General features: G+C 35.5%; 1 protein-coding gene across 7 annotated transcripts in view; it reads right to left on the bottom strand.

The window, feature by feature from the left end:
• LOC110460102 (nostrin-like) overlaps positions 1 to 16299 on the bottom strand; it is a 60690-nt gene that overhangs the window by 13803 nt on the left and 30588 nt on the right. For 5 of the 7 annotated variants that reach the window (XM_021512827.1, XM_021512821.1, XM_021512826.1 and 2 more), the window contains 4 exons: positions 6352 to 6437; positions 5362 to 5442; positions 1655 to 1717; positions 307 to 388 (listed from right to left, as the gene is read on the bottom strand). In XM_021512827.1, coding sequence (XP_021368502.1) covers positions 307 to 388; positions 1655 to 1717; positions 5362 to 5442; positions 6352 to 6437 — 312 coding nt within the window. Of the gene's footprint in view, positions 1 to 306; positions 389 to 1654; positions 1718 to 5361; positions 5443 to 6351; positions 6438 to 10895; positions 11098 to 15737; positions 16115 to 16299 lie in introns of those variants that run through there. The other 2 variants (XM_021512824.1, XM_021512822.1) reach the window with 2 other exon arrangements.

The raw sequence follows: 16299 nt of genomic DNA on the forward strand, positions 1-16299 counted from the left end.
GGGGGGGGGGGGGGGGGGGATTTTGGTATGAGATAGACAATCTTGCCAATCCTCCCTATTTAGGAGGGAGACTCCCGATTTCGGACCCTTAAATTTAGTATTACCCACCAGTGAATTTCCTAAACTATTTCTATATTCTAAGATCTAAGGATTTCATCTGAAAGAACAACTCAAAATATGTCAACTTAAAGAATCATTTTGTTTCTAGGGGGTATTGATATACATTTTATTTATGTTTTAAAATTTGATCACGTGGAGTCACCCCATGGAAATCTCAAAATGTTTGCAACTTTGCATATTACATACAGGTTTCCTGGCCTTGTGCTGGGAGTCCATCAAGTGCTTGATTGGTTTGCTGATTTCCTCTTGCAGGGCCGTCGACAAATTTCTAAAAATTTCAAAGGAAAATATATAGATTAAAATTTATTTATTTTTTAAATTAAACAAGATTATCATCAACCATCTCACATGTATATTTCCACCTGGTCCAAAAATCATTTAGAATTGGGCTTTGAGGCAACGGTCACATAAATTCATACAACCCATTACTTTCTATTTTTCTTCAATTGTATGTCAAATTTCCATTCAAAATATCTTTTTTATTTAATTTTTAGTTCCCTGGGCCATTCACAGGATATATATACACCTCTCTGGACTCATGTATACACATGCAGTGTAGTGGGTGCTACAACCTATGTGTTTTGCTTGTAATCGCATCAGTGATATAACTATATATATATATATGCATTTGTGGGAGAATATTGTGAGGCCCGATTACAAGTTTGATACGATTGTTGTTCTATTTCCTTGAAAATGTACTCAAAGGTTATTAGTAGTCTTGTAGTTAACTTACATGTGAATTTTGACATGCTAAAAATAGCACACACGCCAATTCACAGCATGTGTAACATAGCTTGTATAGCACCCACTACACTGTGTGTGTATACCCGAGGGAGCGGAGCATCCGTGTCTTACAGACATATTTCTATAGTTTTGAAAAATTGTAAAATTGTGCAAAGTCTCTTGTTTCAAACACTTCAGTCATATGTCCCGAGAACTACGTGGCCCTTGGCCTCTTGTTCTATATATGATCCGTCTCCTTCCAGAACCCAGAGATTAATTTTGGCAGAAAGATCTTGGATCCTTCATCCACAGAATGTATAAATCCCATGCAAGTGTCTACATACGGGTCATGATCAGCCCATATATTAACCCCTGAACTTCCAGTTTCCTGATACCCTTCCAGGTTTTCAATCGACACATATCAAGGGCCAGGAATTCAATGGCAAATTACCAAACCCACATCCAGATAACCCCTGGATGTAAGAATGCTGAAATCTTCTAGCCGAACACTGCCTGAATTACCATCGTGATATAAAAGAATCTATATTTAATTGTGTATTTCGGCCTCCTGTTCCATTGTGATATAAAAGAACCTATATTTACTTGTGTAATTCGGCCCCCTGCTCCATTGTGATATAAAAGAACCTATATTTACTTGTGTAATTCGGCCCCCTGCTCCATTGTGATATAAAAGAACCTATATTTACTTGTGTAATTCGGCCCCCTGCTCCATTGTGATATAAAAGAACCTATATTTACTTGTGTAATTCGGCCCCCTGCTCCATTGTGATATAAAAGAACCTATATTTACTTGTGTAATTCGGCCTCCTGCTCCATTGTGACAGAAACTGCTTTCCAGCCATTAGCCAGAGTTCTGAAATAAAAAAAGAAAATGTTTTTAACCTTTTTGCTTATTAATATGCTGAAATAACAAAATGCATACAAACAATATTCCGTTAATCTTAGAGTTACTTTTTGTTCTCATTTACTTGTTCAGCATTCCACTTCAAATTTTTTGAGAGAATTTCAATACACGTACTGACTTTTTATATCATCAAAATTCCCTATACCGCGCGGTACATGGCTTTTTTTCCACAAATTCTGTTCACTCTAAATGTAAGTATGGAACAGCTAGAAGTATAGTTTTTACATTATTATTTTGACTCAGTTTGAGTATAAAATGTATTCTCTCATTTCCGTGTGTGTAAGACTATAAGACTCTTTCATATGTACTGGAGGTGGATAGAGAATTCCTTCCGAGGGGATCATAAATTGGGGTTTTACCCCAATTATGATTCCCAAGGGAGGAATTCTCTATCCACCTACCGTTACATATGAAAGAGTATTTTTCTCCATATATCTACCATTAGGACTGCATCTCAACACACAGCAAAACCTGTCTTATCTGACAACATGTGGGACTCAGTTTATAGGTCACAGATTGGACAAAATGTTGTAATACACAGGTATCGACTGCATCACAATACACAGCAAAACCTGTCTTATCTGACACCATGTAGGACCCAGCCCATAGTTCACTGATTGGACAAGATGTCGTAATCCTCAGGTCTTACTTGTGACTTTAAAAAAAGGTATGGGATTATAACAATGTGTAAGATATACAGTATGTTGGAATATTAAGGGGCTGGATTAGACAGGTTTCACTGTGTGGTATATATGCAAGACCACACACTTATATTTTTCTAACGAATCAGAAAGCATGAGTTTATTGTGCTGATGAATATATGAGTGCGTTCGCGCAATAAATGAGTGCTTTCTGATTCATTAGAAAAACACAAGTGTGTGCTCTTGCTTTTATCACATACCTTCCTTATTTGGTAGAGATCGATACAAAGATTTTATAAACTTTGATATGTTTTGCAAATACCGGGAACTTTTCAGTTCGCTATGACAAGGGGATTCCCATAAAAATAGTTCCGGCTAGTAGGTAAATACAACATTCCGTATTGCACATGTGCAATACAGAACGTTGTATTTCAAGACATGGTCAGAAAATTGCTTGTATTACTATAACAAGATTCAACAGGTGTGTGATAAATGTCTATTCTGGAGTAGTGAACAGTATACATAAGTTATACTTCCTTATCTCCTAATTCTAGTTATGGCTATGTATTTAACTCTGTACACATTCCAACATTTCTATGCACATATATTATATATTACCTAAAGAGAGAAAGCAGGAAGTATTTTTATTGTACTATTGTTTCATGGTGACTGTTTATCTCTGTTATATGATGTGATTTTTCATGTTCCTGTCTTGATTAAGGGGCGGGTCGCTGAATCTGCAAACTGGACAAATTTCTTTGCCTGCACTGTTGTTATTACTTCTTTGCCCGTATATCTATTTAGTAATGCGCATCCAACCAACATTTGTTTTTTTGGATCCAGTGCCAATATTGGATCATACTGTCGTTATTACTTATGAGACCTATATATATATATGCAAAATAGTGTGTACATTACTGAACCTTTAAAATTCTGTGGAAGATTCAACAAAACCTGAGCTAGAGAACATTTGAACACTAATGAAATCTATAACTGTATCTGAGCGAGATCAGGTTTCTCAGTCGAGAACTAAGATTCTCTAACATAATCCATAACGAGGCGTAAACCAAATCTTAGCCCAAGACTGAGAAAACCCGATCTTGCTCCGTAACAGGTAATTGATTTTTTTTTCTACCACCTTTTAGTGAGAAAAAAATAATTGCTAAAGACTACAAGTATCCCATCTGGGGCCTCCATGAAATACGGCCTTTTCACCTCTAAAGCTACATTTGAATGCTTCTGCGTAAAAATGTAGTCCTTCCTTATTTATATAAATAAGACACCTTATTTCATGTGTAGATTATATTTCATCTACAACATCATATATCTAACAACATCAAAACAATACATATAACGACAAAACAGAATACTTATAATGCAGATTGGCAATTTCAAGCCCTTAATGTGCGGATGAATACATAGCTGTGCTAAAATTCCACGAAATATCACGTAAAGGTACCAGATAGATCAGACGAGATAGAAAAATCTAGCATTGGGTATGATATGGGATATCTCTGTCTGAGGTGTGAGAAATACACAATCCAGTCACAGCCAACACTGTTTACCTGACTGTTAAAAACAAAGTTAATCAACCAGCTATTGATCTAATGACACCTGTATCAATACCTGTACAGGTAAATTCCTAAAACTCGTTAACAGGTACATATCTGGCTGTGAAGTGTATAGATTTAACATTTTATAGACTCCTTGTTGCTTAAAAAGATTTCTAACGTGCAAGTTAATCAATCAGAATTTAAGGAAAGATGTTTTTTTCTCAGTGCTGACTTAAGCTTAACACAGAAAGTGAAATTATTTGAAGATTCTATTTTGATAATTAAAATTCAAGTGAACAACTATGTAGTATTCATGATGCAATTTTAATCTTTGTGTAAACACCATAGATGGCTTTGCCATCTTTTTAATTAAACATGGGGATGCTCTATCGGAATTATCACCTAATAAGCTGACCAAAACCAGAATAACTATATTAATAAACTAGAATACTGACAGGTCAGGAAGGGCCCCGCTGTACAAGCACCAAGCAAAAGCAAAAGACAGTATATACCCTGTACTTTTTTAAAGTAACGGCAACATTGCCCTTCAACACCTTTGAGAGCCCTATTGGACATGTACCATTTTGTGAAATTTCAAAAAAATTTGGCCTTCTGTAAGGCCATTATCTGATGTATTTTTGGCAATATATTCCCGGTTCTTTTTTTAGTAACAGCGATCTTGACCTAGGAATTTTTTAAACCACTATTGCACATCTGCATATAATTACGTTGTATCATCGTAAGATATTTAGAAAGTTTGGCCTTCCGTTAGCCTTATATGATGTATTTTTGACAATATCTTCCCAATTCTATTTTTAGTAACAGTAACCTTGACCTTAGGAACTTTGTAAACCCCTATTGCACATCTGCACATCACAGTGTATCACCAAGTGGATTCATTGGAAACGGAATTAATGACAGACAGAAGGACACCGTGACTTACGATAGGGCACCCGCATTTTTCTGTTATTAAGAGGCTTTACACACCTCCCCTTCTAATTTCAGCAATAGTTATATAATATTTCCACCTTTTCGGCCCCTAGCATCATGGATGAATCCTAGAAAGCTGTTGTAATCATTATTGGCATACTGAATCTATAACGAAACTTTGTATAATCAAAGGTGTGTCTTCATAATGGTGAATACCTATGGGGCTAGGCAATAAGGGTAGCCCGTTAGTCTGAGACAAGTGAAATCTACAACTCGACTAGTGCTTCAAAAAAAGCTAGCCTGATTGACTAGTCAAAACTAGATATTAATTTGCAAGATGAATAATATATCAATTTTCACATGGACTGAAACAAAATGGATACTACTAGCCCGATTGACTAATGTTTTTGAAGTTAATTTCTAGCCTTGCCTAAAAGGGTGCATGACTATTTACTGTATATATACTCACCCTATAGTATTGCTGGAGGATTTTGTTAATTTGGCCGCTAGTTTTGCTAATCCTTTTGCGTATGTCTGCTCCAACTCTGCCCTGTGGAAACAAAATGTGACAACAGCTATAAATTTCTTCAACGTAATTTAACTGCCACCTTGTACCCTGGTACAAAGGAACTGTAATCAATTAAGTTGTGCACTGTACTTACATTTTGCCATGAAATCAGAATTTAGTTAGCAATGATTACCAGTAAATCTAACACATTATTGGAGCTCCTACATACAGACTCCATTAAAATTCATGATCATTTTTGCATTTATTGAGGATAAAATTTCTAGACCATCAGCTCATAAAACACATACATGTGTATATACATGCATGTTTTTAACTTTGAAGCACTTATACTTTTGTTTGACCTGAAGCAGGGCCCACGATCTGAATACAAATTGAGACTGTTAACAAGATGGAGCATTAAGATTGTTACTTATACCACAGGGACCTGACAATTTGTTACAGCTAATATTTGGACCTAAACTGAGGTGTTCAGAGTAACTTTTCATGTATAAGGGATTTTAGATCAATTTTCGGTAAAAATGACACCCCCCAATGATTATATATACGGGGCGGGTGGAAAGCTCTCAATGTCAAAAAGTGGACCACGACTAACTTTCTTGCATCAAAAACAACATTTCTAGTTGATGTATGAAAAAATGCTTAGTACCCTTGGAAAGATGGATAATTTTTCTTTTAAAAAATTCCTATATGCAAGTAAATGTATTCTACTCTCGCGAACATGATCTCCGTTTCCTCCAAAAACACACGCCATTTCAGAGTTTCAATGTTTTTTGCAGTCATCGAGCCACTTTTTGTATATCAATGAAGTTGACGTCAGCCTCATGCCAAAACAGGCAGTGTTGGTTGGCCGGTAATTTATGCGAAAAAAATGGCTGCGCTTCCAGCCAATCACACCACGGGTCTCGGCACGTCCCTCTCAGTGTTACTTACCTCTCTGCTAGTATGATGGACACATCCTTACAGAACTCACAGCCCTGTTTAATGTACTTCCGTAACTCCTCAAACCCGTTCAGGCCCTGCAAAACATCAAGAGAAGAACACAGTCAGTTAATTTTAACAGTAATTGTCATCAGGGCTTCACCGGAAATAAATTAAAAGTGGATACTTTTTTATATCCCCAGCACCATGCAATAATGAGAGATTGCTATATGCAAGATAGGAGTACCAGATTGACTGTGGATATTATTGAGAAGAAATTGTAACTATATGTACAATTTGCAGACCTGTAAATAAATACAACTGAAACGTTGAAACTGTCTTGTGGAATCATCACTCTCACAATCTCCCCAACCCTCAACCCGTGAACCCACTATTCAAATTTGTAACAATCACTTTTTAGATGTCACTGTTATCTGTTGGTGGTGGGTCACAAAAAAGTTTAAACCCTCACCACTTAGATATGCTATTAAATAATGGACGATTCTTTTTAGACACAACTGCCCATGCAATATCGATAACAAGTGCTTCTCTTTCCCTCTTTATATTCATATCTGGAATAGCCCTTAGTTTTAACAGCTATCAACTTCCTATACTGTATCCTATATAATTGCTTGACAAATATTAAATGTCAATAACAGAGGTAGTTTATGACGAGGAAGCATATTATACAATGTATGGTTTGAGCACACTGACAGTGTCTAGTAATCCCGATATGGAATAATATGCTGTTGTTAGCTACCATAACTGGCTTTCTACAAAAATTATCACATAATGCTACTGTAAAATTCGAAAATGAATACTGTGCAACGATTGATTTTACCAGTGAAGGGCGAAATAGTTTACTGCATGAAAATTTCCTGATGCAATATATAAAGTAGGTGTAATACCTCTATATATAGATCATGGTGTTAACTGTTATCATTTCACCGATTTATCAAATCAACAGTTTTTCCTTCCAACATACAAACAATATTGTGGGCTTATCACCGGGCATGATGTCAGGTGGCTGGGCGGTGCAGTGGATAATGCACTTGCGTTTCACCAAGGCAGCCGGGGTTCAATTCCCCAATCGGACGTGAAAAGGTATGGGGTCACCTGCCTGACCACGTGGGTTTTCTCCGGGTACTCCAGTTCCCTCCCACAATAAGCCCCCCCCTCCCCCCGTGCGCTAACATCTGGGCCAACAAGAGTGATTAATATAAGTTGAAATAACTTGTTTCATAATTGTTGTAAAATAAATAAAGTTTATTTTATTATTATGATGTCATTCCAGGGTTATATTCGTTGAACATCTTATATATAGTAGAGTGGCAATATATTATCATGATATATCATTCAATGATTTTCAGAAACAACAAGCTAAATTTGTTCCAACATCCCGAGAAAAATAGGCTGGGCTTATCACTTGACATCCCAGGGTTCAAAGCACACAGATAGATAATGTTCATATCATAAAGAGATTGTACCATCAGGAAGTTGTAGATAAAGACACATGACCATATCATATCTTGATTTATTAGACATACATAAACATTACATCATTTATATTTGTTGACAGCCTGGAACGTCTCATACATACAGTGGAAGAATAAGTAATTATGTTTCATTTTAATGATTTTTAAGAGCATCAATAAAGTTTATGATAAAGAGTACCTGACTGCAACAGTTATAATCACAAAGAAGACCTCCACTAAAGAGTTTTCTGGACATGTAATATTCAACCTTCTATATAGAAGATGAAGCCACCCAAAAGGAGTTTTTCTCGCTTAGAGTGACTTCCCCTGTCAAGTTTTTTATAATCTGATTTGCGACCCTTAAATTGGACAATCATTTTGATGCTATGCAGTTACAGTTCCTCGATAACAAAATAGATAAAGCACTAAGACTTTGTACTACCAAAGTCTCAAGTTGAACCCCTGCTGTTTTTGTGTTTTCTTTTTTTTGATTTCTATCCTCAATCATTCCAATTTCAAACAACTATTTTCCTGTAAATTGCATGGCAACTTGTAATTTATGTAAAATACCTCTTTTGAGAAGGGTTAACAATAGTAACAATGGTAATATTATTATTAGTTTAACTCATTCACCCCTGAAGACACATTTGAACTCTTCCAATTCAAGGGCTGGAATAGTTCATTATGAAATTTCAAGGGTGAATGAGTCAATTTGTTGGTACCTTTACCTTAATTACTACAAATTGAAACAACCTGAACCATGGGGTGGGCTTATTACCAGACCCCCCCTCCCCGGGAAATACAGTACATCCCAAAAACAGGTCATATCATAAGGAGGGTAGTGGATACTGTCTCATTGTCATGTCCTTCTATGATTAAATTTACATGAACATTAAATCATTTTATATGTTCGTTGACAGTTTTCCACTTCTCATGTACAAATCAGTGCTCAAACAGGTAATGTAAACGGACAAGGTAACCTTTATAGTGTTAAGAAATATTAAAGCATGTATATATATATCTATATGTCCTATACAATAATTACATTGATTTGTAGGGCAGGGCTTATGTGTACAAACCGATGGTAATCGTTATGCATCAGTAGTCGAACACAGCTATACGAATCTGTAGAGAAAATTATATAAGGTAAGCTGTTTCGGCAGGTGTATTCTTTCAGTTAAAGCATATCCGGGATCCTAACAAATGAATCATGTAATTCAAGAATGCCATTTCAAAATGAACAAGGATTTCATTTTTCTTTCTGGCTATATCTAGAATCCATATGGGGACTTTGTCATGATAAGTGGTGTTAAGGGACGTGGCTGTGATCATTTAGATGTTCCTGGTACATAAAAAGAAGCTTGGTGCTCCGAACATTTGACAATAACTTTGTCTACACTGCAATGTATCACTGAAATGCCTTATATACAAATGTGTTTTCATTTTTTTTGAGACATCCATGTTTAGCAAGGGCATGATCACTTCTATAAATTTTACTCGTTTCTTTTCCTATCGATCGTATACGTACATTATGTATATTACATCATTTCCAGAAAACACAAATAACATTTGTTACATTCAATGTGTTGAAGCTAGTTAACCTAATTTTGATAAAAGCCAGTAAACCCAGCACAACCCTGTCATGGTCATCATCACCCCTGAAATATCATAATGAACTATTCCAACCTTAGAATTGGAAGAGTTCCAATGTGTCTTCAGGGGTAAATGAGTTAAATTATGTACCCCTGTTAGAAAGTGTTTTCTTTTCTTTTAAACGTCATTCAAACCTATGTTAATTGATTTTTTTTATCTATTAATTGGAATTTCATGCCTGCCACCCTGTTTGACAAATTATGGATTCAAGCCTCAACTCTCATTTACCAATTCTAAAATGACACGTCAAATAATTTGAAGAAAATATATATGTTCACAAGGTGCTAATGTATTTGTGATTGTGTCAGGAGTTAACAAGACCAGGAAACATGACAATGACCGACACAGTATTTATACCACCTTTAACACTACCAGGTATATCACGCACTGCTGGGAGATCTTCTTCCCAGTTCAGGTCATAAATTACCCTAATACAGGGACATAATCAGGTTACATGTACAGTTTGTTATTGCACAGTTCTTATAACCCCCAATAAAATTGTATAAACATGGGGAAGAATTAAACCTCTCCACTCCACCCCACTTTATCTTGAACATGAAAAGGAAGATTTTTTTTGGTCATAAAGTGTGCATGTTAAATGTATAAATGTACAAACTTAAACTATGAAATTTCTTGTTAGCTCGTCAGAATTGCGTGACCTCGCGACGTACATAAACTTATGGGTGTGACATTTTATTGTAGTAGGTACTTATAAATAGCTCTTCAGTGCCCCATCATAAATGAAGGAAGTCATCAGAGGTGACTTTAAACTGTGAAACATTTACAAACCAGTTAGAAATATCAGACATCGAAAGAATTAAAATAGTTAAGACTTTAACACAATGTATTTAGTGTTATACCCTCTACTTTGTCTTATCCTATATGGCCACCTCACCCCTGTACGATTGAGAAAGTCCCACATATGCATGTACACATATGTAAAAACATAATCTAAATTATAAGTATCTTACAGATAGGTGTCACTATAGATTAAATTTCGTCAGAACAAACCCATTACTTTAGGACTTCTTCAAACAGATCACATATCGACTTTTAAAATTAAGGTTTGAAACTAATGTTATATCCTACACAAAATTAGTATACCACATAAAATTGTACATGAACATTCACAATGTATACAAGTCACAGAATGAATACAATGCACAGTCACCTGCCTAAAAACAATTATAACATCCCTAATATACATTTGCCGACGACTCTCCTAAGGCAACTGTCTTTACGAAAAATTATTAATATTTTACATTATGTCGATATTTCACCCAAATATACATTAGAAGTCAATTGATCATGATCAGTTGGAAAAACTTACCGACTAATCCCTTTGTCAATATGTTGTCGATCAAATATGTTTAAACAAACCCAATTATACGAATTATAGCACCTTATACAAGTAAACAACAAACTGACCCTCATCATCCAGTATAAGACTCTGTCCTCCTCAAATGAAGGGAGGATGGCCACATCAGACGGTTTAGCTGGCTCGGACATCTTGATAACAATGCCTGGCTGCGACACTAAATCTCATTAAAGTATTACTTCCCTATAGTTTACTACGTTGACACATAGGTAAACTTCACTTCCTGTGTATGATTTGACAGGACTCCAGTGTAAGCTCTAGTTAAAGGCACCATGTACCCATATACAGTGGGACCAGATATGGAAAATAGCTCAGTATAACACGAAACATGAAATACACATATAGGTTATGAATATTAAAAAAAATCTAAATCTGACATTAAATGTGCTTGTTTGAAATTAATTCGGCTGATAAGCAGAAAGCAGAGGTAAGCAATATTTTTTTTCTTGGAAAATGTTTATGAATTATCAATAAGAATTAGATACATTTGTATTTGGAAAATTGGAGTTAATAATTTTTAAGCTAACAATTCTATCTAGGATTCTGTATACATTAAATCTACCAGGAAGTTGTTGGAAGTTAAAAAATACTGCCCTATTTACATACCATTCACAGGTATATCAATATACTATTGGTAGCATTTCATTTGTGATATTACTGATATTACGTAAATATTTAGAAGTTTTATTATTGCAGCTTAAGTGTCCCATGACAACAATGTCAATTGGTGATAATATATATAAACTTTAATTATTTTAGAACAATTATGAAACAAGTTTTTATAACTTATATTAAACACTCTTGTTGGTCTGGATGTCAGCACACAGCAGGGGGTCTTTATTGTGGGAGGAAACCAGAGTACCCGAATAAAACCCACGTGGTCGAGCAGGTGATCCCATTCCTTTTCACATCCAATCGGGGAACCAAACCCGGCCGCCTTGGTGAAAGGCAAGTGCGCTATCCACTGCGCAACCCGACCACCACTGGTGAAAGAGTAAACCATGTGACATTCTGAAATATCATCTCAAAAAAAAAGACAAAGAACAGCAAATGAAGCGGATTACAACAGGTCAACCATTTTCCAAACATCTAGGGGGTATGTAAATGAGGACACATATATCAACTTTCAATTGTCACTGTACAAATTAAAGTTTTTTGATAAAGTACTGTATACCTTTCCAACCTTTTTGGAGAGATTTTTTTTTTATCTTATACACCGCTTCATGAGACATAAAGTCACAGTTGCTCAACAATGATGGGACGTCACGAATTCGGAAAAGTCCTATGCCGGCACAACTGAGGAAAAGGCGACCCGATGAAAACAGAACCTTTTACAATATGGTGACCATGTTAGTTATATTTAATATTCCGCGAAAACCATGTTTGCAATCATGGGGTATGCTTGATTTAGCTGACTGATTCATTTTGCTAAAAAAAAGCTCTTCATGCCCAGAGGTGTAGCATAGGGAAATACAACCCTCTGAAGGAATTTCCTTATCCAACAGCCCTGGGTATGAAAGAGTCTTATAATATTGGCAATGCCTAGGCCTGTGCCTATAATTCCACTTACATTTTTTATACATCTTGAAATTTATCTGTAAGACACGGATACCCAACTTAAGACCTAAAGCATTTGCAAGGTCACAGTGGTTTAAAGGTTAAAAGCCCTAATGCAGCATGATTTACTCACAGAGAAGCATTTCCATGTGACGTTCAGTAATCGTAGCTATATTACTTGGTCCATACCTGACCTAAATACAAACACTTAAGAAAGGTCACAGGTAAAGTTCAAAGGTTAAGGTCCCAAAAATGTTTTGATGCAAACACAAATCTTATGAATCCCTGTCCCACTGCACTGTGGGGTTTTTTTTGTATTACCTCCCCTTAATTTTATTACAGATATAACTGTAGCACAGTTTTGATTTGCCAGAACACTTACGCTGATGAAGTAGCTCAGTCAGATAGAACAGTAACATATGACAATCTGAAGTACAAGGTCTGAATAGTCCACTCGATTAAGCTCTTTTTACACTCCGAACGTTTATTGTTGATTGTTTGGTTAATTTCATCTTTATTTTTTTGCATAAACAGTCCCCCAGGGTATGGTGTTCATTTCAGAATTGATTTATCAAAGCTATATCGTAGCTGAAAAAAACAGTTTCCAATGTGAAGTTACAGTTTTTGGCAGTTGTACGCCCGGAATCCTTAAGGTCGAATGAGTGTATTGATAAACGGAAATAGGAAGTACATCCCTAGTTGAAAATCCAATGTAGGGAGACAGTATAACAATTTCCGCATATTCTAATGAGTCTAGAGTTGTGATGAATATTGTATGTTTATTATTGATAGAACAGTGTGTTCTCTCAATATTAAAGTATTTCAAAGCAATCCAGACATTAATTCAGTTGATTTTTAATCAATGAGTCACATGTGTCCATTTTTCTGTACTTCAGGAAACTGGCTACCTATTTCACTACTGTGAAGTTTTTCAAGAAAGATAACTCTTACATGCAATTACTATGTGGATATATATATATGGTTTTATTATAAAATGTCAATTTTTAATCGTTTATAGATCATTTATTTTACACAATTTCAGCATTTATTAAATTGATATACATTAATGCAATACTAATCTATGGCAGTAACATTTTTCTTGACATTATTTTGCAAAAAATTGTGTCTTTCATTTTTTCACAAAATTCACTCCTTTTTACATAAATTTCCATTTAAAATCCTTAAAATTCTGACAACCTATATTTTTTTGTGGCAGAAAATTTTCTTTATTTCAAAGCAATATAACTACAAAATCTGAAGAAAATGTTGTCACAAACCTATTACCTTAGGCTTGTGTGGATGTAGGTATACATACAAGGTTAACAATACATGCCACACACTACTAGGGCTTAATAAAATATATTTGAAATGAAAATGATCTTTTAACTTGTCAACTCTCTACATAGGTAGATATTTTGCAGACATTCCTCAAGTCAAAATTAAACAAGCCTTTGGAAAATGAATTTCACCAGACAATGTACGATACCACTATCAAACTACAGCTTCTTTTCTCTTACAACATGGGGAGTGAACAAGTTGCAAGTTTTATCCACGATTGTGTCGTTTGGACCGTTTCACTATTGCAACTGGGATAGGCGAAAGCAGCATATATACGTCTTTATGCCATGGCATCGACATTGTCAAACCAAGTGTGCATCAGAGTTAGAACTTAACAGTAGACTCATAGACAATCACAATGAAAAACATTGTAGATCTACGAGAATCAATTACAACAAAGTTGTCTATGGAGTAACGTCCTAGGAGGTACATGATTCAATAATAAGTAGTGAAGGAAAAGTGTTCTGTAAAATTACTTTTCATACTTTATATCTACACATATTTTCATTGTTATCAAGCATTATTTAAACTATCGCTCTAACGGATTCAGCTACCTGGTCAACGAAAGTGTCGTGGCCCAATTAATATTTTGCTACAGTTATGTCCAATCCGAAGTTAAGGGGAGGCTACTCTGTATATGAACAAGAGGCCAAATGGGCCTGCATCACTCACCTGGTATAAATCTCACACTTGTAACCATGAAAGTGATCTAAAATAAAGCTACAGGCAAAATATCAGTATTTATGATTGAAATTCATTCAAAAGAACATATTAAAAGATTTTAAAAAATGTCACCACTGTGACCTTGAAAGTCGAAACAAGGTCCATTATGCTGAACAAATTTTATAGCCCTTGATCTGAGGGTGAAACTTGCAAAATATCACCATCCTATCCTTTTGTTTATTGAAATTAGGTCATTTAAATATTTATACATATTTGACCAAATGTGACCTTGAAAGTGGGTCAAGGTCATGCAATTGAAAATGATTGATAGTCCTTCATCTAAGTATGCTACTGGCTAAATATCAACATTCTGGACCTCTTGATTATTCAGAAGAAGTTGTTTTAAAGATTTCAAACAAATTTGACACCTGTGACCTTGAATACAATTTGAACAAAATTGGTAGCCCTTCACCCCAGCATACTACTGGCCAAATATCATCACCCTGGACATTTTGGTTATTCAGAAGAAGTTATTTAAAGATTTTAACATATTTGACCCCTGTGACCTAGAAAATTGGTGAAGATCATTTATTTGAACAACATTGGTAGCCCTTCATCCCAGTTTGCTTCTGGCCAAATATCATCACCCTAGGCCTTGAAGTTGTTTAAAAGTAAAGTATTGACGCTTAACGACGGACAATGGACGGACGGACGGACGGACGGACGGACGGACAGACTACGTACACCTGACTACAGCATAACCTCACTTTGGACCAGATGAGCTAAAAACCACAGTACAGTGGGACAGGGTATGTTGCTATCAGTTTAAAAAACTTTTAGAACAAAATATTTGAAATGCATGGATATCTTTATGTTTCAACGTTTACACTTATATGTTCTTAGTAATGTTATTTGAACTCAATCTGTTGCATCAGGTCCTTTATATTAATAACGTTGGCTGTTGATAGGACATTAAACCCTTTACAACCAATATTTATAATGAGTGCAGTCCACAGCATTATAAACATATAACTGTTCCACTATTGTGGGCCACAGAGGTACATAAACCCCATTGGAAAACTGTAAACATTGATGGAGCTATCGGTGTAGGGTGACACAAGGTCAAAGGTGTTATGGTCCTCAACTGTCATGTTCACAGGGGCAATGAGCCATTTATCCAATAATTTCAGGGATTCCATTTGTTTTATCTTAAACTGTTTGTTTCATGGCGTAAAGACCACAATTTCCTTGCATAAAGATAATCTATAAGCGCATAATTTTGCTCTGTTTGCAGGGAATTTAAAAAAAAAAGCATTTTGAGCATCGATACATACCTCATTATCAGTAATTATTGGTATATTCCTCCTCAAGCGAATAGTCCCACCGAACTGTTTCATTTTGACCGACATATATAAAATGTCTAGATGTCAATGCAAGGTCCTCGTAAGATAAACACCTTTCACATAAATTCCACGATATACAGATGTACACAGGTACAATATAGGCTACTATATCACCACTGCAGAGGCTTAGTAAAGTTCCTAACTATAAAAAAAGTTATAAAAATTAATCCCACAGGATCAATTAGGTAGCAATACCTTAAGCCTATTAATATACTGTAACGAACTAGCTGACTATTATGTACATATGTGTTGTAGTGACACTGATTCACGTCAATATGTTACCTACATCTAACTGTCACTGTCTCATACACCACCGAACACCGTGTCACATGAGTGATTTCACAAAATATCCTGATGTACCAGTCAATGTTGGTGCAGCTAAAATGACATGAATAACAAATTTTAGCATAATTTTTAACATTTTTCTGGCTATCCTACCACAGGAGACTGTTTTCTTCGGACCCAGACATTGATAAATAGATTCACAAATCAT

This window comes from Mizuhopecten yessoensis, unplaced genomic scaffold (assembly GCF_002113885.1).
Source record: "Mizuhopecten yessoensis strain PY_sf001 unplaced genomic scaffold, ASM211388v2 scaffold10317, whole genome shotgun sequence".
Taxonomy (NCBI): domain Eukaryota; kingdom Metazoa; phylum Mollusca; class Bivalvia; order Pectinida; family Pectinidae; genus Mizuhopecten; species Mizuhopecten yessoensis.